The sequence below is a fragment of the Ambystoma mexicanum genome, chromosome 8 (assembly GCF_040938575.1).
Source record: "Ambystoma mexicanum isolate Mex_15411 chromosome 8, UKY_AmexF1_1, whole genome shotgun sequence".
Lineage (NCBI taxonomy): Eukaryota > Metazoa > Chordata > Amphibia > Caudata > Ambystomatidae > Ambystoma > Ambystoma mexicanum.
In genome coordinates this window covers 1,253,064,781-1,253,092,065 of record NC_090929.1, presented here as the reverse complement: position 1 = coordinate 1,253,092,065, position 27,285 = coordinate 1,253,064,781, and the positions used below count along the sequence as shown (strand labels likewise).

At 48.1% G+C, this 27,285-nt stretch overlaps 1 protein-coding gene across 1 annotated transcript in view; it reads left to right on the top strand.

Annotated features, from left to right (window-relative positions):
• Window positions 1-27,285, top strand: part of KIF11 (kinesin family member 11) — a 705,022-nt gene that overhangs the window by 259,886 nt on the left and 417,851 nt on the right. Inside the window, exon 11 of the mRNA XM_069611368.1 lies at window positions 25,426-25,514. Within this exon, the coding sequence (XP_069467469.1) occupies window positions 25,426-25,514 (89 nt within the window). The remainder of the gene's footprint in view (window positions 1-25,425; window positions 25,515-27,285) is intronic.

Genomic DNA, 27,285 nt, shown 5'->3' with positions numbered 1-27,285 from the left:
GGGTGTGCTAGCTCTCATTAAGGTCAGTGGGCTTAGTGCCTTTTACTGAGGGTGGCACAAAAACGGCCTGAATGTAATCAAACATCTTTTTCTCCAGTTTCTTTGACACATTTAATACTAAAGTGGTGTGCAACCCATTTGGCAATACCAAACTGTTTGTCCCCACCCTGTTGCAATGGTTTTAATAAATCAGTACATGTTGGGTACGATTATAACTTTAGTGCTAATTCTCCCTCACTTGTGAGAACACCAGAACTTTCTGGTGTACTTGTAGATTATTTTTCCCTATACCTCAGTGAGTGGGAGCCTTTCTCCACACTCTCAGATCCTTTTTACTCTTTTTATAGGTGTCATTGTTCGGCAAGATTGTGTGCAGTACCCTTTGGGAAACTACAGCAACCTTGACCTCCTTTTAATAGGAACGCAAACCTTTGGTATAAATTTGTACTACACAGGTTGGTAGTGTGGCTGAGCAGCCAGGCTTATATCGAGAGGGATCAATGTGAGCAGTAGGGTTTTTACAAATATTCAAATAAACTCTAACACTCAAGGTTTCTTGATTAAACAATTATTTATTTGTTATATAAGCCTTCAGAAGGGAGCAATCGTATGTAACACAAAAATAGTACACTTCAGAAATACACTTTCTCTAAATCAGATGATACCTATTGGGGATGGCACACAGACCATTCCTACACCCTCAGATGACTTGCATAGCTCGGACACTGTGGACATTGATTTATCACTGGAACATTTAGAGCAATACTGAGTTTGGTGTAAAGGTTAGATATGGGAATAAAACAAAGGTTAACAAATAATTCATAAACTGGTAAGTACATTTTAAACCCTCCAATGCAAAGTTAATTAAGCTTTTCTTGTGGGAAAGGCAAGAGCTCAACGTTGGAGGTAGACGAGTCTCTCATGGAGCCAGGACAGTCAATGTTAGTTGAACAAAGTCTAGGGGAGCTGAAGATCTTCTTTGCAGGTGTTGGGTAAGATTGTATGCAGTACCCTTTAGGGGCACTAAAACAACCCTGACGACCTGCCAATAGGAACCCAACCTTTGGTATAAGTCTGTACTACACAGGTTGGTAGCGTGATGAGCAGCCAGGCTTATCGCAAGAGGGTTCAATGTGAGCAATAGGGGAGCTACACAGATTCAGTGACAAGTATTCAAATAAACACTTCATCACAATGGTGCTTTATTAAACCATTCATTTATTTAACAGCTAGCTTGAGTAAGCCTTCTTCAGAAGGGCAATATAATAGTAACACACAAATACACTCCAAAATACACACTTAGTCTCACTAAATCGGCAAATACCCATTTGGGATGGCACACAGACCATTCCTACACCCTCAGGTGACTTAAATAGTTAGGACACTGTGGACATTAATATATCACTGTTGCATTTAGAGCAATACTTAGGAGTATGTCAAAGAAAAAGGTTATTAGAATAAAACAAGTGATCTCATAAATATTCTGCAGCAGGTAAGTGCTTTTGGTAACCCCAATGCAAAGTGAGTAAACCCCTTCCTGCAAGGACGACAACACAGTCAGGGGGAATAAGAGTCATTCAGGGAGCCATGCCAAAGTCAATTGGAAAAAATCTAGGTGAGCTGAAGCAAATGGTGCAGGTAGGTAAACTTCTTGCACCATGTTTTCGAAGTCTTTGTAGAAAAGAAGAAATCAAAGTAGGGCCACAAGCCGATTAGGAATCCTTAGTATACTACAAGTACTGTGTAGGTTCCTACAGCCTCTCTCCCTCCTAAGATAAGCCTGGCTGCTCTGTCTATGCTACAAAATACTCGGATGGTACAGCCTTCGGATGTATTTGATTAGTTTAAAAATATTTTGCCTAATGGAGATTTCACCAAATCCATTTTTACCAAAAAACAAAATGAAATGTTTACTTTTTATTTTTTAAATGGGGGGAGGGGGGTATTGGTGGAGAACCCTGCAGCCTGCCCTCACCCCTCTCTACCTTAAATTATACCCTTACCCCACCTATTATGCATTACACATATACCACGTCCCCTACCATTTTCGGTGAAATCTACGGTAATTCACCCTTCTGCTAAGAGTTGAGTTTTGTAGTTTCTCTTGTATGGTTTTACTAAGCCCTTAGTTGGACTTCCCAAACACTGTCGTAGCACAATTCTGATGCTTTTTAATCCGCCTAGAATCACATGCTGTGCTTATAGTCCAACATCTAGTAGCAATCGCTCAGTATTGCGCCTCTTTCGAAGATCGAAAGGGGAAATCGGCATGGGCTTGACTAACACTATCCCTAACGTGATGTGTAGTTTACCCAAAATCCCTCACACGTCGAGGTCCCCCGGATTGTTTTTGTCCACCCAACTAGTTGGTCGCCTTATGCGGAGCTCACAATAGTTGATATTGTTACTTGTCCCACAACCTAAGGGCGTCTAGTCTCCCGACTACTACTTCTCGACTACTGCTTCGGTGGACTACCTGCCGTGAAAGACATTCACTACTGCTCTGCGACTGGTGTACTGATCGACGTCTTGTCGACCGTGTGGCCTCGGCCCTCCAGCCAGGCCCATACAGTAGGAAGAGTGGGGCCCTGGGTTGATTCTTTTTCAAAAATGCATTTCCTTTTCCCTTCTGTCCCCATTTGGTCTGGCTGCCGTCTACCTCTGCTAATGAGAGGGCTCCCTTTAAATTTTGTCCGTTATGTAACAGCAAATTCCCATTGAAGGACACCCATCACCGTTGAAATAGGCGTTTACCTCCTGACCACGAAGAGCGTTCTTGCAAGTCCTGCAAGCTCTTTCGTCCCAAGACGTTAAGACAGGCAGCCAAAACGGTGGGTTACCTATGCAATGCAGGCTGAAAGTTGTTCCCCTGTTGGTGCCGTTGCTTCGGGCTCCAGCGGCAGCCATGGCTCTGACCTGGAAGCCATAGACCTTTCAGTGGAACCCTCCAGATGCCCGGCCCCATCAGACAGGCCACCAGTGCTGTTATGGGGAGTTCACACCCTGGCGACGAGGGCACACATGCCCCACCTAAGCCTAAACACACAACTCCTAAGGCCTAGACGGACACGTTGAAACGCGTAACGCCAACAGGCCCGTCAAACATCCGCAGGGCCTTCTCAACCTAATTGTTGGTCGCCCTCCGCGCAGATGGGCACTACCGCTCGTTCCGCTATATTCTGATGCCCCCCCCCCCCCAGCCTCTATGGCTTTATCGGGAAAATCTCATTCTGGGCAGGCAGAGATTTAAGAATGCTATGGCAGGATGACCCAATGTATAGATTTCTCTGATAAATACATTACTCCGAAGAGATATTGGGAGGAAGACTCCTGCCCCATTCCACAGAAACTTCCCATTCCTACACAAGTCCACCAAGAGGAGGTCTTTGATTACTCGGAACATGAGGATATATGAGGACACGCCTTTTGATCAGGATACAGCTCACTAGGACTAGGACTAGGACTAGGACTAGGACTAGGACTAGGACTAGGACCAGGATCAGCCAGCAGATCAGAGGACTCGGCTTTCACCCACACATAGCCCTGACCCATACATGATTTGTCTAGACCCACCTTCTTCACCTCAGCAAAGACCGTTATCGCCTGTAGATCAAATGCTTTTTAATGCCATCCTAAAGAGCTGCGTAACATTTTGACATTGCTACACAGGAAAACAGCTCCTGATAGCTACTTTGTTGCAAATATTCTCAAGGAGAAGCCTCCCACCAGTTGGGCTATTCCGCTACTCAATTCAATAAAGAAAGCTCCTTCTTTGGCACCCTCCCTCACAAGGGAAGTCAACCCTTGGGATGAGAAATTGTTCCTCCCTGATCCATCGGACTCTATATATGTGGTTATGCCACACCTGACTCCCTGGTTGTAACAACTACTAGAAAGGGGGCAGGGAGTCCACTATCCTCAGCAGAAGCTCCCCAGATAAAGATTGCAAAAAAAGTTATGCCCTTTCTGTGGCCTATTCTACATGCATAGCTAATAATACCACTGTCTTTACTAGTTAGAGCAACGTCCAATGGGGCCTGCTACAGGAAGACCTTCAAGAAGTTCCAGATCCCTCGCGATCACGCCTGCTGGTGGTCGTGACTGAGGGCAGCCAGGCCACCCATATTTTAAAAGTACTCTAGCACTGCTGAGACTGTGGGATGTACTCTAGCCCAGGGGATGCTTCTTAAGAGACACGCCTGGCTGAAGAACTCCGGCTTCAAACCAGACACTCGGGCCTATCTGATTAACAAACCTGTCGAACACTGCAATTTATTTGTTAAGGCTGTTGATGACCCCCTGGAGACTGCTAAGGAAGAGCATGAGACGCTGAAGTCTCTCAGCCAAATCACGGCCTATCCCTTCAACCGGTGAGGAGGTTAATATTCTTGCTGTTCCTTCCGCTGTCAATCTTTTTCTCCCAGTCTCCTCCATGGTCAATATGGCTCTGGAAGTACCCTCTTGGGTATCATGGCGGCATGTCTACTGGCAGTGCCATACACAAAGCTCAGAATGAGACGATTGCAGCTGCACTTTGTGGCCTCATGGAGTCAGGAACAGGGTTCACAGGCGGAACTAGTCAGCATCCTTCCCCCTTCTCCACCAGGAGAAGGGGAGGGATGCAGACAAGTAACACAACATACTGAAGAACACGCTGGACTTGGCTGAGACCGCTGGACGCACCCTATCCCAGGGGACCTTACTTAAGACACGCCTGGTTGAAAAACTCTGGCTTTAAACCCAAAACTCAAGCCTCTTTAATCAACAAGCCAGTCGAGGACTCCAACCGTTTTGGGAAACCGGTTGATAACGCTCTAGAGAGCAAAGAAAGAGCATGAAACACTAAAGTCGCTTAGCCAGATCATGGCTAAACCCTTCCACCAATGTGGAGGCTCCAATTAACGCTGGTCCTTTCATGGCCATTCTTTTTCCCGCTCTCTCCAAGGACAATATCGCTCAGGGAATACCCCTTGGTCCTCTGGCAAAGGCTCATCTGGAAACGGCCAATACCAGCAGAGAGGTCAACAGAGGCATGAGTAGAGGCAGGAACTCTACTCCAAGCCTCCACTGCAAAGTAACTCGTTGGGTCAGGCCCCCTCCCATACCTCCCAGGTTGGGGGACGCTGGTCATCATTCATTCACGCATTGAACGGATCACATCAGACCAGTTGGTGTTAGTCCCCCACGGTTACTGCAGAGTTCCAACACCCACCTTGATACCACCCACCAAAGAGCAGACGCCTGTCACCAGCACACCTGTAAATCCTGCTAGAAGAGGTGCAGATCCTTCTGGAAAAGGGTGCCATAGAAGTAACCCCATTCACCAGGTAAACAAGGGTATTTATTCAGTGTAATTCCTTTTACCCAAAAAGGATCTCACCATGCGCCTTCTAGTAGACTTACACCCAGTTAACAATTATGTCAAACCGCAAAAATTCAGAATGACAACATTGCAGCAGGTAATCCCACTGTTGGGGCAGGGGGATTACATGACCACATTGGATATGAAAGATGCATTCTTTCATATTTCAATGTTGCCAGCACATAAAGTACCCAAGGTTCATGATGGAGGGCACTCACTATCAGTTCACGGTTCTTCCCTTTGGCATTGCCTCAGCTCGACGGGTGTTCACGAAGGTACTGGCGGTAGTTGCTGCTCCCCTGCAAAGGCAGTCCACCCCAGTCTATCCTTACCTCGACGACTGCGTAATGACCGGGGATTCGTGCGTATCATGCCTAAATAATATCCAGAATCTATAGATCTCTTCTTCAACCAAGGGTTCTCGACCCCAGCCAAGTCCGTTTCAGCCTCGTCTTTACCTCCAATGAGAGGGTTCAAAACCTGCTGCTCCAAATCCCTCACTATGTAGCCAGTCACGAGGTGACCGTACAAAAAGCCATGCGACTGTTAGGGATGATTGCCTCCTGCATCCACCTAATTCCGCACACATGTCTGCATATGCGTCCTATGCAAGCATGGCTCTCGAGCCAATGGTGTCGGGCCAGTGGGACGATCTAGTGGTTGTCTCAGCAGCTCTTGTTCAGTCTCTGCAGTGGTGGTCAAGGGAAAACCTTATGCAGGGGCAAACCTTCACCCCCGCAGTAGAAGCCACTCTCACCACAGACACATCTTTGATGGTGTGGGGGGAAAGGGGCCCTCACCGCCTTAATCAGACTGCACACAGCGTGTTGTCCCCAGCATTAGCATCCAATCACATACACTTGTTGGGACTGCTAGCAATGTTCAAGGCCCTGAAAACTTTCCAAACGCACCTCCGGCCATGTATTGCTTAAACAAACAAGGGGCACTCACGCTCTAAGGCTGTTCAAACTGTCACAGAACATAAGGAAATGGGCTCTCAAACACAAAATGTTCCTCCGGTCTCAACACGTTACAGGGGAACTCGATCTTCTGGAGGTTGTACTCTGCAGAGACTTATTTGTACCCGTATAGTACGAGTGGCGACTACTCAAGTACATTGTACTCGACGTCTTTGCAGATTGGGGCTTCCCAGAGATTGACCTATTCGCAACTCTGGAGAATGCACAATGTCCAGATTACGCCTGCAGGTACCCTCGGAACCGCTCAAAGGGGAATGGTCTCTGAATAACATGGTCAGGGAAATTTGTCTATGGCCCCCACAATTCCCCTGCTCAACAGGATGGTGCACAAGATGCACCAAGAGCCAGTCAGGATGATTCTGGTGGCCCTGATCGGAGGGCCCGTCAACCTTGCTTCTCCCATCTCATGGCAATGCCAATCTCCCTTCCCAGGAATCTGCCATGCCCTTAAAAAATGCTGTTGAAAGACCAGGAGGAAGACACTGCATCCATGCCCTCAAACTCTCAACTTGGCAGCCTGGCTCCTGAGGTCATAGAGTTCGGGCACCTCCAGCTCCCTCAAAGATGTATGGACATTCTTGGAAGCACGGAAACCCAACACCAGGCATTGCTACTCCAGCAAATGGAAACGCTTTGTCATCTGGTGTAATGGCAAAAACATCAAGCCTTTTCAATGCACACCAACACATTATCCTGTACCTAACCCACATGTTGGATTCAGTCCTGGTTTTATTTATATGTATATGTTAATCTGCTTAGAATCACATTCTGTGTATAGTCCGACATCCAGTGGTCACTGCGGAGTATTGCATTTTGTTTTTCATAGTCGAAAAGGGGACATCGTCACGGCGTAACACTATCCCTATAGTGACGTGCAGTGTACCCACAATCCCTCACGCGTCGATGTCCCTCAGATTGTTTTTTGCCGCCCAGATATTGGTCGCCTTTACGCGTAGCTCCTCGAGAGATGTAAATATTCACTCAACCATTTGGTTATTATTTAAATATTCACTTGACCGTTGGTCATTATTTAACTTTACCTTATGTTGGGTTCCTCCTTCGACGAAGCTGTTCTCCGCCGACAAGATCTTCGACGGCTGTGCCTTCGACGGAGGAGAGGCCGGCGATGCCAGACCGAACACGTGTCCTGGCCTCGCCGGCCTCAAACAGTAGGGAGAGTGGGGTCGTGGGACATTTCTTGCTTCTCTTTAAGAATGCCTTTCTCGTTCCCCAACTTTTCCTTCGGGGTTGTTATCACGTCTGATTGTTTCCTCAGCTATGGAGAGGACACCATTTAGGTTTTGCCCGCGCTGCAATGGCAAATTCACCTGGAAAGACCAGCACAAACGGTGCAACCGTTGCTTGCCCCTCGACCACAAAGAAGACGGTTGTGTGGCCTGTAAGCTTCTTAAACCTAAGACTTAAAAGGACCGCAGGGGTCAAGAGATGGGCAGCCTATGCCATGTCTAGGTCCGATTCCTCACCCGCCGCCGCTGAAAGTGATAACCCAACCTCCGCTTCGGAGGTTGTTCACCCCTCTAGGGAGCGGTCACACTCCTCGTCTGTCCCCGGCCCCGACAAGCTCGGCTCACGCCCTGCTTATGGGGATGAACACCCTGGCGACACTGACGCACACAAGCACTCACATAAGCACACGACCCGCGGCTCTTCCTCGTCGAAGACGAAGAAAGCATTGGTGCCAACAAAGACACAGGTCCTACCGGCGTCCTCCACAGACCGCAAGGGTCCAAAGCCCCCCCCCTCGCGACTGGGCTACCCTAGGCCAGACGACGAAAGGGACTCCTAGCCTACTAGAAGGCTTCTCAGAAGGCGATGGGAGTGTATCCTCGACGTTATGGGATAGGTCAAAGTGTTTACAGGCTGACACCACCCCCCTCCCCCCCCCGCGACCGCTGTGGGCTACCATAAGGGACCTTAGACTCCAGCTTTGTATGGACAAAATGGAGAGATTTATGTGTACTCAATATCTACCCACACCCAAAAGACCAAGATAGGGGCCTCAGGAGGATCCTACGGCTAAATACCCTAGGCTGTGAAAATGAGTTCTTAACTGACATGATCTCTGCTTTCAAAAGATCGGGACTTGCCCTACTCCCTTGGAAGCAGACCCATAACCCCGGTTCCGAGTGCCAGCCAGTCCCAATTGGGACCTTTTGGACCCTGTCCTGGCGCCCGTGGCACCAGGCTCATAAAGATGCCCAGTCCCAGCGCTGGAAGCGCCGGGCTCATAATGCTTGGGTGGACTTACCTGCAGCAGACCATGCTGCTTACTTACCTGCCAGTTGAATCCCTGATCCTCTTCTGTTTGGGACTACTTTTCCTGTTGGGTAGGGCAGGAGCCACTCCATAGGTTCAGAACACTGGAACTCTTCTGGAAAGCAGGAACTCTTTTCTTACCTAGGCGTGGCTGTGGAAGGAGACACGTAAGCACTACAGGAGGCTATTTAAACCACACCCGATGGATGAATCTTGCTTTGTGTTATTCTGCATTCTCTGCAGCAGAACGCTCATCGCGTCTTCTGCTTCTGGGCCTAAGGGAACAAAGGCTTACTATCCTGGAATCCAGTCTTCAGCAGCACCTGTAAAGACAAAGAAAGAACAGGTTAGCACTACGGTCTTCAGTGGCAGCGCATCACCACCAGATAAAGAAGGTAAAAAGCTGTATGCCATAGGTAAAAGGATTTCCGCCTCGGCAGCCTTTTCCACCAGGTTTGCCAACAACTCCTCCTTACTGGCAAGTTATTCAGATGCCCAATGGAGCAAACTACGCAAAGACATTGAGGAGGTACCTGAACCCCGTTCCCTAGTCCAAGGAATCCTCCTCAAACGTCATGTCTGGCTACGTAATTCAGGGTTTAAACCCGAAACACAAGCATCTCTCATTAACAAACCAATAGAGGATGCCAACCTCTTTGGGAAGGCGGTGGATGATGCACTAGAGACTGCAAAAAAGGATTTTGACACCATTAAGACCCTAGATAAAATTTCAAGGCCTCCCAACAAGTGAGGTTATGGAAACAGATGCTTTTTCCGAGACAAACGCCAGTAACATCAACAGCAGCAATACCCTGCAGGCAACTGGTCCTCAAATCAAGGAACCAGTGGACCATACACCCAGAGGACACAGCGTAGTGGCAAGGGAAGAGGTCGGGTCCCACCCCTAGAGGTTCCCAAGCCACCAACACCAAACGACCCGAAGATTTGGGTCCCCTCCCATGCATCGCCGGTTAACATCCTTTTTTCCAGCATGGGAGGGAATAACATCAGACCGCTGGGTACTCTCCTATAGCCCGCGGCTACTCTATATAATTCAACCGCTCCCCAACGTACAGACCCCAAAGGGGACAAGGCGTGTCACCAGAGCACCTCGCCAACCTTCTTCAAGAAGTGGACCAGCTACTAGAAAAAGGAGCTATAGAGGTCGTGCCTCTATCACAGGTAACGGAAGGTATTTATTCAGTGTACTTCCTTGTACCCAAAAAGGACTTAACCATGCGCCCTGTACTAGCTCTGCGCCCAGCGAACAAATTTGTAAAACCTCAAAGATTTTGTATGGTGACATTACAGGAAGTAATCCCCCTGTTATCTCAAGGGGATTCCATGACAACACTAGACATGAAAGATGCATACTTTCATATTTTAATGTTGCCAGCGCACAGAAAATACCAGAGATTCATGATAGAGGGCAAACACTACCAGTTCAGAGTGCTACCCTTCGGCATAGCGTCAGCGCCACGGGTATTCACGAAAGTACTGGCAGTGGCAGCGGCCCACCTGCGCAGGTTGTCCATCCCTGTATACCCTTACCTCGACGATTGGCTCATAACAGGGGATTTTTACGAGACATGCTTCTCAAATACCCAAAAGACTGTAGACCTTTTGTTCCAACTGGGCTTCTCCAGTACGAACGGCGGTTACAGGAAGACATCGTCTTCGTCTTCGTCTTCACACAATGGGGATTCCCAGAAATAGATCTGTTCGCAACTCTGGAGAACTCCCAATGCCAAGATTACACCTCCAGGTACCCCCAGAACCAGTCCATGGGGAACGGTATATTGATACCATGGTCAGGGAAATTTGTTTACACCCTCCTCCCCCCACCACCCGCCGACGCCCCTTCTCAACAAGATGGTGCACAAGATGCACCAGGAAGCAGTCACCATGATACTAGTGGCCCCTATGTGGGCCCGGCAACCATTGTTCGCTCAGCGGATGGAGATTTCTGTCTCCACCTGTGAAACTAACGTGCCCGTACAACATGCTGTCACAGGACAAGGGCAAGACACTATACCAATGCCCACAGACCTTGAACCTAGCAGCATGGCTCCTGAGATCATGGAATGTGGTCATTTACAACTCCCGCAGTGATGCATGGACATTCCCAAAGAAGCTAGAAAGCCTAACACTCACTTTTACTCTAGCCAGTGGAAGAGATTAGTCATATGGTGTAGAAATAAGAGCATCAACCTGGTTGACTGCTCTCCCACACAAATTGTTCTTTACTTGACTCCCCTACGAGACTCAGGATTAGTGTTTAATTCTACTAAGGTTCATTTAGCTGCACTTTCGGCCCAGTTATTAAAGCCTTCATGGAAGGAGATAAAAGAATACACCCTCCCATAGCTAACCCAGCTCCCGGATGGGACCTAAATGTGCTATTAACCAGGCTCATGGGCTCACCCTTTGAACCCATGCACAAAGCAACGCATAAGGACTTCGCCCTTAAATCTGCTTTTCTAATAGCGATCACCTCCATCAGAAGAGTAAGTGAACTACAAGCGCTATCTATTCTAGACTCCTTTGTAACAGTTCACAATATAGAGAGATAAGGTGGTTCTACGCACACACCCTAGGTTTGACCTAAATTAATTTCTAAGTTCCATGTGAACCAATATACAGAACTACCAACGTTCTTTTAAAACCCTTTAAACTTGGGAGGAAAAAAAGCCTGCATACACTGGATGTGCGCAGAGCTGTCATTCTTTATATGGAAAGAACTAGACCACTGAGAAAGACTAATCAGTTCTTTGTCTCAGTGGCAGCAGGAAGAGAAGGAGATGCAGTTTCAAAATCCACTATATCTAGATGGATCGTACAATGCATCACCCTCTGTTACACTCTTGCTAAGAGAGAAATACCCTTCAAGCCAAGAGCACACTCTACTCGAGGCACTGGTGCTTCCATATCATTCATTGCAAATGTCCCTCTTGAGTCCATTTGCAAGGCGGCAACCTGGAGTTCTGTACACACCTTTACAAAACACTGTCTAGATGCCCACTCTAGGTCTGATTCAAAGGTGGGACAAGCAGTATTAAGACACCTTTTCTCTACTGTTCCTTCTCACAACCCACCTCCAACTCCGGGTACTGCTCGCTAGTCTGCACAGCATGTGAATCTAAGCAGATAGAACCATCAGAAATGCTTTTACGGTAAGTAATGCATTGTCATATATATATATTTCAAGGGGATTGGGTCCTCCGACGTATTCCATATCTATGACGGGTAATGTCCACAGCTGTGCTGCTTCGGAAACTTTTCGGTGCCTGCGTTGATGCACCGTCCCCGAGGACCTCCTCCCACGGCCGACGTCACTCGATGTGATAAGTAGGACGCACGACGTCCGTAGCCTCAGTTTGTTTTTTCCACGAATGTGTTCGCTTCGTGAATCTCGGTACGCCTTGACTCTTTGGAGTTTGTTGTATTCTTCTCGGTTCCTTTGAACCTGTTCGGTTTTTGTGAAAACCTGTTTGTGAAATGTCTACCTCGTCTACCACCCCGCGTTCGGGCTTAAAGAAATGCGGGGACTGTGGGTCCAAGATGTCGGTCACAGACTCGCACGACGCCTGCCTCTGGTGCCTCGCCGAGGCCCACGATACGGACTGTCGACTGCCAGTCGCTCACGGCCGAGGCCTTGCGGGAGTGCAAGAAGTTGTCGTTAGGTCGGGTGTCTAAGCCCCGGAAGTCGAGGTCTACGGGGCTTTCGACGGATGACTCGAGAGGCGACTCTCCGCGTCATTGTTGGAAGTTCAGTGGGTCTCTTTCCAGGAGTTGGTCTCGCCACTCCTCTGCCTCTTCGCGGCATTCCCGGAAGCGCCGGCATCGGTCGCCTTCCCCGTCCTCTTCCGAGGACTCCATCCATCGGCGGGTCGCTTATCCCACCATGCAAGCGACACTGGAGGAATGGGCTTCCTTCTGGAAGAAAATGTTGGCGATTCTCGAATCGCAGGGCACCGGTCCGTCCGCGCCTCCGAGTGGGGTCGGTCGGCACTGGTCGAGAGACACTGCCCATGCGCCTTCGGGCTCGGGTGGTCGGCACGGCTCGCGGGAGAGGTCCCACTCGGACAAGGGTAGCCATTCTCACCATGCCCGTTCCAGGTCCTGGTCCTCGACACGCTCGAGACCGCGTGATCCTGTGCCGTTTTCGAGGAAGATGTTGACGCTTGTGGCGCCGAGGTCGTCGACTATCTCTCGAGGCTCCGCCTCTGAGGGGGTCGGCTATGCTGTCGGCGCCTAGGTCGTCGAGAGACTCAATCGGAGCTCCGGCTTCCAGGCCTGTGTCGCCTTTCTAGGGGGTGGTGTCGGAGGGGCCCTGTGGTACCGGGTTAGCGCCTAGAAAGGCTCTGGCTAAGGTCAGGCATAGCTTTGGTCCCCAGGTGTCTTGCTCTCACCGCCTGGAGTACATTTCAGAGGGTGATGAAGGCTTGGTTCCGGTTACGGTGCCAGATGAGCTTCTCTTGGCCATAGCCAGTTTGAGGCAGTCACTGCATGATGCCAGTGGACTGGACACCTCTCTGGAGGTGGAGTTTTGTAGGCAAGGAGCCTGGCACTCATGCCGATTCTTCGAACTGGCGCCTTATGTCTCACCGAATACTTGGGATGGTCGACTCCCCCAGGGGAGTTTGTTCAGGATGATCTCACGGACATCCTTGATCTTGGCCCCCCTTCCTAATCCCCCCCCGACCTCCCCACCCCCTCTGACACGGTAATGCCGTTTCATTTGGCTCTGCAGAGAAGGGTGGCGGCGGCTTGGACGGCTCCGGAGAGTCTCTGGGCAGTGGGCAAGTCTTTTTCGCGAAAATACCGTCCAGCCAGTAGCGACCCCTGCCACTTGTCCAGGCACTCCACTCCGGAGACTTTGGTGGTGCAGGCGGCTACGGCCCCGGCAAAGCAGGCGTCGTACCCTACCATCCCTCCGGATAGGGACGCAAACGTTTTGATGGCTGGGCAAAGAAAGTGTTTTCTTCTGGGGGTATGGCACTTCAGGCAGCCAACTCCATATGTGCCTTGTCTCGTTTCACACACACTCTGGAACTGTGTTGCATTAGCGGCTGAACATATTCCCGAAGGGGACAAACGGGATGGTTTCCTTGCTATGGTTCAGGATGGCAAGGATGCCATGTGCAAGGCCGTTCGGGTTTGGACATGGCAGATTGTGTCAGCCGGTCCATGGCGGCGAGCACTGTAATAAGCAGGTTTGCGTGGTTGCGGAAGTCTGGGTTCGCTCCTGATGTGCAGTCCCGGCTCCTCAACATGCCCTTTGACGGTGAACATCTTTTTGGCAGCAAGGCTGACGAGAGCCTTGAGAGGTTGCAGACCTCCAAAGCTGCAGCAAAGTCTTTGGGTGCTGCAGTTCGACAACCTCCGCCTTTTTGTCCTGGGGACAACAATGGAGGGGAGGTTCCTTTCGCTATTACTCGTCCTTCAGTCAAGCGAGAGGAGCTGTCAGTCAAAAAGGCCACTGTAAGAGTGCCAGAGGTGGAAAACAGGGTAGTCGAGGTGCCAAGGCCGCTTGGGCAGTTGCCTCTTTGCCCTCAGGCAACGCCGCAGCCGCTACCACTCCGTCATGAGGCCAGGTCCCATGGTTCGCTGGTTGGGGGAAGGCTGGCGCAGCATCTTGTAGAGTGGCGTGCCATTACTTCAGATGTGTGGGTTCTGGAGATCATAACCCACGGCTACAGTCTTCCCTTTCGGCAGAGGCCTCACGACAATCCACCGGGGAATCTCTCTTTGAAGAGTCCGGATCCGCTCCTTGCGCAGGAAATTCAAGCCCTGCTGGAGAAAGGCGCCATAGAACTGGTGCCTGTAGCAGAGAGGCACAAGGGATGGTATTCCCCTTATTTTTGATTTCGAATAAAGACTGGGGATTGAGACCCATCATGGACTTGCACGGTTTGAAGAAACTCCTCAGGAAGGACAAGTTCAAGATGGTTACTCTCTCAAGTCCTCCAGACCCTTCAACTTCAGGACTGGTTGGTGTTTCTCGACATAAAGGACGCTTACTTCCATGTGCCGATCCATCCCAAGCACAAGAAGTACCTGAGGTTTGCGGTTGGCGACTTGCACTTTCAGTTTCGGGTCCTGCCGTTCGGATTGACCCCCGCCCTGATGGTTTTCACCAAGCTCATGGTGGTGGTGGCAGCACTTCTCAGGAAAGGGGGGATTCACGTCTACCCATACCTGGACAATTGGTTGATCAAGGGGAGCTCTCCCGAGCAAGTCCTGGATCATCTGTCCATCACCTGCCACTCCCTTCACAGGCTGGGCTTCTCCCTCAATTTAAAGAAGTCCATTTGACGGCAACACAGCGGCTCCAGTTCATCGGAGCAGTGCTCGACTGTAACGCCCACCTGGTTCCCAGGTGGGCGGTGATCTAGTCTGGATTAGTGCGGCCTCTTCTAGCGTGATGCGCAAGACCCGGAACACCGATTGGACAGGACCTCCAAATCGTGCTTGCCTGGCCCATAGGAATATCCTTCTGCAGATGAGAAAGGGGATTAACAGTCTGCAGAATAGTGTGCTAGCTCCCCCCTTTCACCCTTCGTTCTTCTCGAACTTCCTCCAAACCCTCGTTTAAGCTCACCTTATGGTTTGGAAGGATGAACTCTCCATCCTGCTTCTGGTGCAGGGGCGCGCGTTCGTCCAGTTACTTCACTGGTTTTCAGAATGGCGCTGGCAAAATCCACTTGACTTTCCTGAGCGATGCGCCGTAAGTATGAAAGTTCAAAGTTCAAGTGAGGCCCCCTTTATGTTGTCTTTCTCACCTGTGATCTGTCCTTTATTTCAGGTGCAGAATGAAGGCGATGCGTCGAGGGGTTAACCTGCCGAGGTGAGTAGTAATGAGGGCGATCCCTCTAGATGTCCTTATCATTCCTCTGAAATGTCTCTAGTCCTTTCCCCATAGGGGCCGGGGTACGGTACCTTCCAACGGGGCGGCGCTGACCCGAAATGTGGAAGAAAAGCCGGTAAGTATTATGGCTGTTAATCAGGCTTTCCTTCTGTGTGTCCTTCTGCTCACCTTTTGTTTCTTCCTCTCTCCCCTAGGTGCAGAGATGTGGCGTCCGATGCTGACAGCCGCGATGGAGCCGGGAGATGTCTTGAGGACAGGACAGGTGAGTGAAGCGTGGCGCTGCAGCGAGCAACACGATGCTTTTAAATTGAAGTCTTCCTTCAGCGATGCTGGCGAAGATTCCGGATGCAGGTAAGAAGCTTGAAATAATCCTTGGTTTTCACCTTTCTCTTCTCTTCCTTCCTTGCAGGTCTTCCAGGTTGAAGACGGGCGTGGCTGTAGTCCAGGAGCAGACACGGTGAGCATTAAGCTGCAGGAAGCAGAACAACGCGAAGCATGAGCTGCTGTCTGGGCGTGGCTTAAATAGCCTCCAAAGAAGTCCCATGTATGTATCCTTCCCCAACTAGGTATGTATCCTTCCCCAACTAGGTATGTATCCTTCCCTGGCCACGCCCGAGTGAAAAAATAGTCCCTATGAAAAAATAGTCCCTTTCAGGTCTCAGGGAGGCCTGAAGCGTGCAGCATGGTCTGCATCAGGTAAGTGCACAAAACACCTCCCTTTATGAGCCTGGCGCCTATGGCGCCAGGACTGATGTCCAACATGAGCCTGGCGCCAAAGGCGCCAGAACGGAGTCCAAAGAGTCCCTATAAGGGGCCGCTGGGCTTTTTACCCGAGGGCATGATGCCTGCTTCCGGGGGTGCTGGGCCTGGCCTGATGCTCCGGGGGTAGGCATCATGACATCGACACATCGCTGGGGCTGTGTTTTCCTCCCCAGGTGAGGGCTCTTCACATTCAGCAGATGGTGCACAAGTTTCAACTTGCCCAGAGTCTCCCAGCGTCCGAGTTCTTGAGACTGCTCGGCCTCATCGCATCCTGCATTATTCTGGTGCCAGAGGCCAGGTTGCGGATGAGATCTTTGCAATGGGCATTCAAGCTCCAGTGGTCTGTCCTCCGGCAGCATGTCGGACCCTGTACAGTTGCCGCCCTCGGTCGCCCAGGACCTTCTGTGGTGGGCCGTCGAAGGTGATCTGATGAAGGAGGCCCCTTTTTGGATGCTCTGGCCGGAGGTGACTATCGTGATGGACGCATCCCTCACGGGATGTGGGGCTCATGCCAACGAGTTGACAGTCAGCGGTCGTTTGTCTCCGTTGGAGTCCAGACTCATATCAATCTGGTGGAGCTGAGGGCCGTCAGACTAGCCCTGAAGGCTTTTCTGCCGACTGTGCGAGGAAAGAGTGTCCTGATTCTAACGGACAACACGGTGGCCATGCACTACCTCAACAAAAAGGGGGGACAGGGTCACTTCCTCTGTGCATGGAGGCGATGCAGCTCAAGTTCTGGGCCATCCAGCAGGAAGTTTCGATCTCGGCTGCTCATCTGGCCGGAGACAACGAGACGGCGGACGCTCTGAGCAGGCAGAGCACGATCTCTCACGAGTGGGAGCTGGCTCAGGAGATTCTCCTGGAGATCTTTGCCCTTTGGGGGACCCCTCAAGTGGATCTCTTTGCCTCCAGTGTCAACCGGAAGTGCGAAAGGTTCTGCTCGCTGGAATTTCCTCCAGAAGGAGCCTTAGGAGACGCGTTCGTGGTGGAGTGGTCATTCCCACTGCTGTACGCGTTCCCTCCAGTCCCTGTCATCCCGCAAGTACTGCGGAGGTTACGGAGGTTCGGTTCCCGGATGATCCTCATTGCTCCGGCGTGGGCCTGGAGGACGTGGTACCCGGACCTTCTTGACTTGTCCATCTGCCCTCCACGTCGTCTTCCCTACCGAGACGATCTGCTCTCACGGGAGGGGGGGGGGTTCAGGTTCTCCATCCAGAGGTAGGATCCCTCAACCTTCACGCTGATCTTCTGAAAGGTTGAAGTGTAAGGATTGGGACCTCCCTTAAGGCGTGATGGAGGTGTTGCTTTCGGCCAGGCGGCCGACAACAAAGTCTCTGTACTGTTGGCAGAAGTTCTGCGACTGGTGCAGGGTTAAGAATGTGGATCCTTTTGGTGTGACATTCACATGGTTCTGTCTTTTTTGCTTTCCTTGGCACACAGTGGCTTGCAAGTGGGGGCCATTAAAGGTTACCTGGCGGCGCTGTCCATATTTAAGCGCTCGTTTGAAGAATGTTCCTATTTTAAGATTCCTTTAATTTCTCAGTTTTTGAAAGGGCTCACTAATGCCCTTTGAGACTGTTAACTCTGAAAACTGTGTTTTTGGTTGCGGTTACTTCTGCTCGCAGAGTGAGTGATTTACAGGCACTTTCAGTTAAGCCACCCTTCACTGTTTCATAAGGACAGGATTGTCCTTGGAGTTCGTCCGTCCTTTCTTCCGAAGGTGGTTTCGGAATTTCATTTGAGCCAAAAGGTGGTTCTTCCTCCTCCACATCCTGGTAAGGAAGAGGAGAGGCTCCATAGGCTTGATCCTAGGAGAGCATTGAGCTTTTATATTTCGCGCATGTCCCGGGTCAGAGTGGACGATCAACTTTTTATTGGTTACGCTGGAAAGCGTTTGGGACAAGCTGTGACGAAAAACTGTCTCGTTGGATTATTTTAGCTATATCAGAGTGTTAGCTCTTGGTGGGTAAGGACCCTCCGGCTGGCTTGCGGGCCCATTCTACCAGGGGAGTGACTGCGTCTATTGCCCTGCAGAGGGGTGTTCGGTACATACTTTTGTACGTCACTACTCCCTCGATTACATCCGAGGGCAGGATCTGGCCTTTGGCAAGGCAGTCCTTTATTCTGCAATTTGATTGGGCGTGCTAAATTTGTGTTCTAAATTCTTTTCCCACCTCCTTGCTTGGTACTGTTTTGGGAGTCTGTCATAGATATGGAATATGTCGTTGGACCCAATCCCTACGAAGAACAAGTTAATCTTACCTGGTAACGTTCTTTCGATGGGATGGTCTGACGACTTATTCCATATCGCTTCCTCCCTACCTTCCCCGCTGCAGAATTTCTTATGTGATTGCAGCTTCGAGTCTTCAAGGCCTTGTGTGTCTGACTGGCAGAAAACTGTAGTCGCACGTTCTGGGGGAAAAACTACAACTGAGGCTATGGGAGTCGTGCGTCCTACTTATCACATCGGGTGCCGTCGGAGGAGATCCTCGGGGACGGCGCATCGACGTCATCGACGCAGGATGCAGATGCCGAAAATGTTCCGAAGCAGCACAGCTGTGGACATTACCTGTCATAGATATGGAATACGTCGTCGGACCATCCCATCGAAAGAACGTTACCAGGTAAGAGTAACTTCTTCTTTTTTATTTTAAATTTAAAATTATTTGTTACATTTGTTAAACGCCCAAACCCTCTGGTATCACGTTGTTGTTGCAGACCTCTTTCAAAAATATTTAACAGTTAAGTACATACAGTGGGGCGCTGGTACAAAGAATACATACATGGGATAAGACCTTGCATAATCACTTTCATTATTTACAGTTTCTGGGAACAAACAGCCCTAGGGAGGCATCTAGCTGGGCCTACGGCAGGTAAATGGATGAGAATGTGTGGTATAATTAGTATTTGTTGAATAGCCAAGTTTTTAGTCCTTTTTTTGAAGCAAAGGAAGGAATCTTCATTTTTGATGTTTAGTGGCAGCTCGTTCCAGAGTTTCGGGGCCATGACTAGGAAGCTGCTGCCATATGCTCTGGACCTTTTGAAGCGGGGGACTGCAATGAGCGACTTATTGTTGGATCTAAACCTTCTGTTAGACTTTTATTTTTATTTTTTTGCTTATTGAATCATTTAAGTAGATGGGAGCTTTTTTGTTGGGGAATTTGTGGGTAACGCAGTGATTTGAAGATGATTCTAGCCTTAATGGGTAACCAATGCGTCGCCCTCCTAATGTTGGAGATATGGTCGTATGTCTTGATTCCTAGGGCTGCTCATACTGCTTTGTTTTACATTAGTTGTAGTTTCCCTAGGTTGGAGTTGGAGGTACCTAGTAGGAGTATGTTACAGTAGTCCAACTTTGATATTAAGGCTCTGGCTAGTGTGATGCAGTTTGAGGGCGTCCGGTACTGGCGACTAAGTACAATCAGCTTGGATGTGCAAGGTGTGGATGACGATGGAGCACTAACATGTTTGGTCATTGTTAGATTGGCATCTAAGTAAACTCCTAGACCTTTGAACTGTTTAGATACTGGGATGTAGAACCATCAATGTTGATAGATGAATAATCAATGGAGGGCACTGATTTTAGTTTGGGAGCCCACAATGAGGATCTGTTTTCTCATGGTTAAGGCAGAGATTTATTGCATAAATCTTATTGATGATCATGTCCTGGATGTAATCCCCTGAGAGCGGAATGAGAATCTGGGTGTCAACGAAGTTGGTGTAGATGACACCCATAGCATCTAGAGCTGAGACCCTTGGGGAACCCCAATAGATGGTGGTATGGGATCAGCAGCCTCTTTCCCAATACTTACTCTAGATGTGCGTTCAGCTAGAAAGGATTTCACCCAGAGGGTGGCATCTTTGGAGAAGCAAGTCATTGGCTAAAGTGGCACATAGTTTGTCATGGTCCACTAAGTCAAATGCTGCAGATAAGTCTAGCAGCAGTGGTATACAGAGCTTGCCTGAGTCCCTGATGGTGTCTATTTGGATTTTTAGATCCAGGAGAGCTGTTTCTGTGCTGCGGTTGGGCCTGAATCCAGATTGTCCAGCTTCGAGGAGCTGATTTTGTTAAAGATGGCTTTAATTTGGTTGTAATCTATTTTCAATAATTTTGAGCAAAAACGGTACAGTGGTTATGGGTTTGTAATTGGTGGGTACTGTTTCATCAAGAGATGGTTTTTTTCAGTAATGGGGTCACCCAAGCTTCTTTTATACTTGCTGGGACACTATTAGTGTTGAATGAAGTGTTCACAAAATTTGTGATAGGGGTGAGGATATGGGCGCAGAGTTCAACTAGATGGGCTGGGAAATTGTCCCCTTTACAATTTGAAGCTTTTAGTTTAGAGAGAGTTTCTGCCACTGTCTTGGGTCACTGGGGTAAATTGGAAATGTTTGTTCACATTTTCCTTAGTTTTATTGAGATTGGTATTTGAAGTATTTTTATCAGTTAAAATGTTTTTAGTGAGGATTTTGTTTTAGAGTAGTTCAATTTTGGAGGCTTATCGCCTTTTGAATGGTGGTGCACCATAGGAGTCGTGGTTCGGATTGGGTTTTCCAATTCTTTAAGAATGGAAAAGAGCTCTTTAGAGTTGGAGGTGGTATTGCTAATACGAGTGTTATATGCCATAGATTTATGGGTTATGACTGCAGCTTTGTAAATTTTATTGGCGACTCTGAAGACTTTGGCTGAGTATCGTAGGCTTTTTTGTTAATGTTCGAGCGATCTTTTAGTTCGTCTTAGTAAGACTAATTCCTCATTAAACCAGAACTCGTTTGTTTGTTTGTCAGCACGTCGTGTTTTGGTTGTTTATGGTGCTACTGTGTTTACAGTGGTGGTAATGCGCTTGTCGTAGGTCTCTGCCAGGAGATGAGGGTTGTCGCTAGTGATTATTTTAGAGGTCAGCGCATCGATTATGATCTGGATAGATTTTCAGCTGTTAGCTCGCAGATATTTCTTGTTTCATAGGTATCCGTTGCTTTGGGCAATGACGGAATTAACTAATTTCTAGTAAGGGAAAAATTGACACTAAAGTAGTCAGTCCAGTCAAGGGGTACAATTGACTCTAAATATTTTGGAATTAAGCGCAAGTATCCAATCCAAAGTTCAACCTTTGATATGGGTGGGGGCATTCACCAACTGTGTGAAGTTCATATCTTTAAGTGCAGTGTATAGGGCTTCTGCTTTAGTGTCCTGCTTATCATTGAAACCTAGATTGATATCGCCAAGGATGGTACATTTAGTATTATGTTTGATATGGGGGGGGGCTAGCAGTAAGGGAATGTCTAGGTCCGGGTAGGTATTGCTGTTAGGTGATCTATAAATGACCAAGAAGTTGAATGTGGTTTTCTGGTCAGTGGTGGGCTTGGTTAAGAGGAGTTGGTAACCTTCTATTTCTTTGATTGGGCAGGATCTGATTTGCAGTCGTTTTGGCTATTATGGCCACACCACCTCCTTGTGCATTAGATCTGTCAGTCCTGATGATATTGTAATCTGGAGGGATGGCCAGAGCTAGTAGTGGTGCAGAGGCTTGGTGCAACCAGGGTTCTGTCACTACTAGCGGGTCCAGTTGGTCAATAAGGTCATGGATTTCAATGCTGTGGTCTCCTAGTGAGGGGGCATTAATAAGGGCACCTTTTAATGTTACATGATGGTTCTATTGGAGGCTCCGAGGTGAAGATTGAGTCTGATCATTAACGGTACTAGTACGAAGTTTGCCAATGACTTCAAAGGGCGTTTTATGTTTGTTGCTAGGCGAATGATTGGGCTTGGGCTGATTGGGCAGGGTACAGTCTGAGTTAAAGCTGATAGGGGTCAGTTTGGTACGTGATCTTAGGCGATGTATTCTAGTGTTACCCTGACTCTAGTTGGTGTTTTGAGTTAATTGTGGTGTTGAGGGCGTGATTCTCATCTGTCAGATATATGTGCTTATTATGCAGTACGTTTCTTGAGCTTTTAATAGTGATATGTCTATTGAGGTGGTCCTGGAGAGGCAAAAATGGAGGTGTGGTAGGTAGAAAGGGTTTGGGGCAAGGGATGGAATGATGGTGGTAGCAGGCTATTTGGATAGGCTGTTTCCATAGGTGGTGTAGGAGTAACTTGAACAGGGTGAGCTGTCTTTGCACGATGCAATATGGAAACATAATGGAGAGTAGCAAACCAAGCATGGCTATATGCTCAGTGAGAGGGCAACTAGTGCAGTGCTGTAACCTGCCCCTTGATATGAACCGCCTGGGTCAAGGCGGTGATACTCTGAGGGAGTGGGAGTAACAGTTAATCGAAAACAAAACAATCTGTTTCTAAGGTAGGAGTATAGACCAGATATTCTTCTAAATATTAATCATGGCTGTGTGCAGTGCGTTTTAGACCAAATGGAGCAGACTGTGTATGGGTGTGTTGAGTAAAAACATTGCGCATCAGTCGGACTGTGTGAGAGCTCAGGGTAGCATGATGCAATCAGATTGGCCTAAGCAATAACGATATAGCAACATAACACCATAGCAATAGATCACAGCCAGTCGTGGTTCTGGTAGTCCCTGAAGAGCATATATTGTATATGTCCTAGGATCACAGGTGTAGGCATGTCAAATGCTCAGAACTAGCAAGGTAATGGAACATAACACAATGAATATGCATGCTCATAAAATTACAAGGTTTACATTAGGTTGTGACTAACCATTGGGCAGTAGCTCAACAGCCTAAAGGAACATGTTAGATTGCTAGTGTAATACTCAGAGGGCAGTTGTAATAGTCTAGTCAAAGGCTTTCCAAAACCAATGGGCTGTATAGGATATCTGAGGCAATTCAAGTATGCTGGAGGAGGACACAGTGGGGCCAAGATGTGAGAGTACACTGGTATTGCGGCGGGTAAAGCAAATACAACTTGCTGGGGCCACAGCGAGGTGATACATTAGTAGTATTGAGGGTTTTATGCAATGTTCTCGTTAAGGTGTGTAGTACCAGGTGTAGAGTTCGTAAGCCGCGCTTGGCGGAGGAAACACTCAGATCTAGTGTTGTACATAGACTGTCAGTGGTTATTAGTGCTCGGTATGGAACATGTGCAGTACTGGTTGGGCGTCGCAAGTGTTGGCAGGAGGTCGCGGGAGATGGTACTCATGTTGCAGTGGCTTTGATGCCCTGTGGTGAACAGGGGCAAACAAGGCCTTCTTCTTGGGCCTTGCTCTGTTGGCCGGCTTCTGCCTGACGGCAGATGGGGCTGGTTTAACAAAATACACGGTAGCCTGGCAAGGTGTAATTGGCCTAGTTCTCGGGCTGCGTTGCCCCCACCATTTGGAAATCCGGCTGAGCTGCAGACAGGCAAAACAAACGTCACTGCAGATTATAATCCTAAAATTCAACTTGTGTCACGGCGGACACTTGAAGAGGTGAGATCACTGAGCACCCAAGTCGGGTGAGGAGAGAAAGCAGGGAGGTGCATGGCAGGTGCACGATCAGTCGGGCAGTGGATCATGCTGTTCTGGGAGAATGGTTCCTGTCCTCTCCTCCTCGCGTGGAGGGTGCCCCATTTCCAACCCAGCTCCCCGGTGGAACCTTAAGGTTGTACTTGCCAGATCGAGGCCACCCTTTGAGCCACTCGCCTACAAGACGGCCTTCCTGGTGGCGATCACATAGAGAAGGAGAGATGGTGAACTGCAAGCCCTTTCAGTTCAGGACCCAGTCGTCCTGATTCATAAAGATAAGGTGGTTCTGCGCATTCACCCATGATTTGCGCCTACATTTATTTCAAAGTTCCAGATCCCCACTAATGTGGCATAGAAGCCTCCACATACTAGATGTGAGGCGAGTGGTTATCCATTACCTGGAAAAGACACTAACGAAAACAAACATGTTCTTCATTTTTGTGGCAGCTGGTAGAGAAGTGGCCTCTGTCTCTAAATCAGCTATTTCTAAGTGGATCGTAAACTGCATATCACTGTGCTACACTCTTGCCAGGAGAGATCTGCTCTTCACGCCTAGAGCACACTCTACTCGGGGCCTAGGGGCTACCATAGCATTCATTGCAAATGGTCCTCTTGAGTCCATTTGTAAAGCAGCAACTTGGAGTTCTGTACACACCTTTTATACAACACTACTTCCTAGATGCACGCTCTAGGTCTGATTCTCAGGTGGGACGAGCGGAGCTAAGCCATCTTTGCTACTGTTTCATCTCTGGGTACTGCTCGCTAGTCTATGTAGAGCATGTGATTCTAGGCAGATTAACAAGCATCACAAGACCTGCATTACTCACTTTAATAGCATTTCTGATGATTGTATCTGCTTAGATTCACATGTGCCCACCCTTCCTCCCCTCATGGAGTTGAAGTAACGTGGACATCTTACACCTTCTCTCTTCTGTACTAGCGCTGACCATAAGGCTTCCTCATGGCAGAAAAAACACAATTGGAGGGACCTCGACGCGTGATGGATTTTGGGTACACTACACGTCATATTCGGGCTAGTGTTAGTCATGCCCATGTCGACCCCTTTCGATCTTCGAAAGAAAGATTAAATACTCAGCGATTACCACTAGATGTCAGACTAGATGCACAGCATTGTGAATCTAGGCCGATACAAGCATCAGAAATGCTATAACGGTGAGTAATGCATGTCTTTTAGCACTCATCTTGTGTGGACAAACTATTGGTTGTCCTCTTAAATATTATTAAATATTCTGCACACCAATCCTTTCCCTTAGGATTCTCAGCTTTGCTCCTCAGCACTCGATCAAGTGATTTTGCTTACACTTTGTGTTTATTCTGGTCTGCTAGATTTGGGTCTTCTTACCAGAACCCCACACCAGTGATTGTTCTGAAAAACCTGCCTAATGCTGATTGTACCCACAATCGCGCAGCCATAGGTGCATGCCTCATGCGCCCAACCTGTGGTAAAGGCATAGTTGCTTATATTCCAATGCATACACGAGACCTATGCATTTAGGTCTGACTTCTCTTCTTGTGTGGAGAATAACTATATTTTTGTCCCCTGCCGTAATATATCACAACCTAATACTCCAGCATTGTCCTTACACATGTTTTTATTAGTCATTCTCTTTAATCTGCTTTTCAAAAGTTTGTTTTGGGTATCCTAGAATTCATTGCAGTAAGATTTTTCATGTTGCATTCCTTCACTGATTGATTTTAAGCCGCTGATGTGTTGTCCTAACCTAAAATTTCAGGAATATACTGAAGAGATCGAACGACTGAAACGTGACCTTGCTGCTGCGAGGGAGAAAAACGGTGTTTACATTTCATCTGAGAATTATGAGTAAGTGTACATTGGATTATGTTTTTTGATTTTTGTTAGTTTTGAAAACTATATTTGGCTTTCTTTTTGTGAAGATTGGTAGTCTGCTAATATATCAACATGCATTCTGGTGCCTTGACTTAATTGTGTCAATAGTGAGTCTTTGTTTAATTGGGTTTTCAGAACTAGCCCTGAAAGTTATGAGGCCACCATTTTATAATAAACAAGCAAAGGACCCTTAGAACTAGCTGGGAGCATTAAGGCTTAGACTTCATGAATTGTGTGGATGGTGTAATGTTACAATCAGACCTACAGAAAAACAAATGACTCAAGTTGGAGTATAACCATTCACTTCGGCGCCTCAACACTCTATGCAATACAAATGAGACCATCAGTCTGGTTTTAGAGCATCCAGAGGCACAGACTGCTCTCCTGAACAGCTGCTCTCAAATCTCGACACTAACACTCCCTCTGTCGTCCTTCTCGACCTTTCCCTTTGACACTGTAAAAACCACAAAATCCAGATCGCAAGTCTGACACACCCTGGGAATCACAGGTCAGGCTCTCGTGTGATTAACCTCCTTCTCTGACCGCCCATTCCAGTTTGAACTTGGGTCTTTTCTCTCCTCTCACTCTCTCAAACTGTGGCGTCCCTTTACAGTACCTTACATGATTTGTATAGCGCAACAATGGGCCCGGAGGCATGAAGGTGCTGACAACCAATAAGAAAAGCCTGCAGGCAAAGAAACAGCATACATAGGCCCAAAAAGGGTCAAGAGAGCAGAGGCCGAGTTCTAGGCAAACCACCATGTTTTCAGCTTTTTTTTTTTTTTTAAACGGCTCTTGGTTAGACTAGAGTCTGAGATCCAGGGGGAGGCCATTCCACTCCAAGGGGGCTGCCACCAAAAAGGCTCCCCTTTCATTCTGCCCTTTCAGGCTGCTTAGATCTACTTCTGGGTATGACTAGTAATTTGCCATTCTAATTTGCCATTGTTTGATCTGAGTGTTCTGCTAGCGACCTTATTGACAATCAAGTCATTCAAGTAGCTTTGCATCAAGCACTGCATGCACTTAAGCGTGAAAGTGAGGAGGCGGAAGCGAATTCGCGTCCCCACTGGCAAACCATGCAGGGCTCTTCTCGTGTCAGAGACGTGATTGTTAGGCAGAATTGCATGCATTAACCTCTGGGACCACCACATACAATTAGGAATACAGGTGTAAGCAAAACCAACCTTTGGTATAAGTCTGTACTACAGTTTTTGGTAGCGAGCTGAACAGCCAGACTTATCTCAAGAGGAAATGTGAGCAGTACAAGGATGTTACACAGAGGTCTTACAATCACAGTGGTTCAAGTAGGCACTTGCACTTAAGGTTTCTTGGTAAAACACTTATTAATTACATTCACTAGAAGGAGGCAACATAATATTATACACAAACACACTTCAGTACTGAACCAACAACTTTAGTACTGAACCAATAGGTTTGAGTAAATTAGGTTCCCCTGAAATAGGAGCCAAATGGCATTTCAGTTACTTTAAATGGAAGTCAAAGGCACAAGTCAATAGAATAGATCACAAATACTTTCTCAGGCAGTGCAAATCGTTTCAGTTCACTAGAGGACTCGATTCAGTTCAATAGGCCTATGCCAAAGTAAATGGACTAGTGTCTTGGATAGAAAAGAGCAGTTCTTGTAGTAAACACTAAAGTCTTTGCCAAAGTTCTCAGAAGTAGTTTGTACGAAAAATCAGATGTTGGGTCACAAGCTGATTAGGCTTGCAAATTGGGAAAGTTC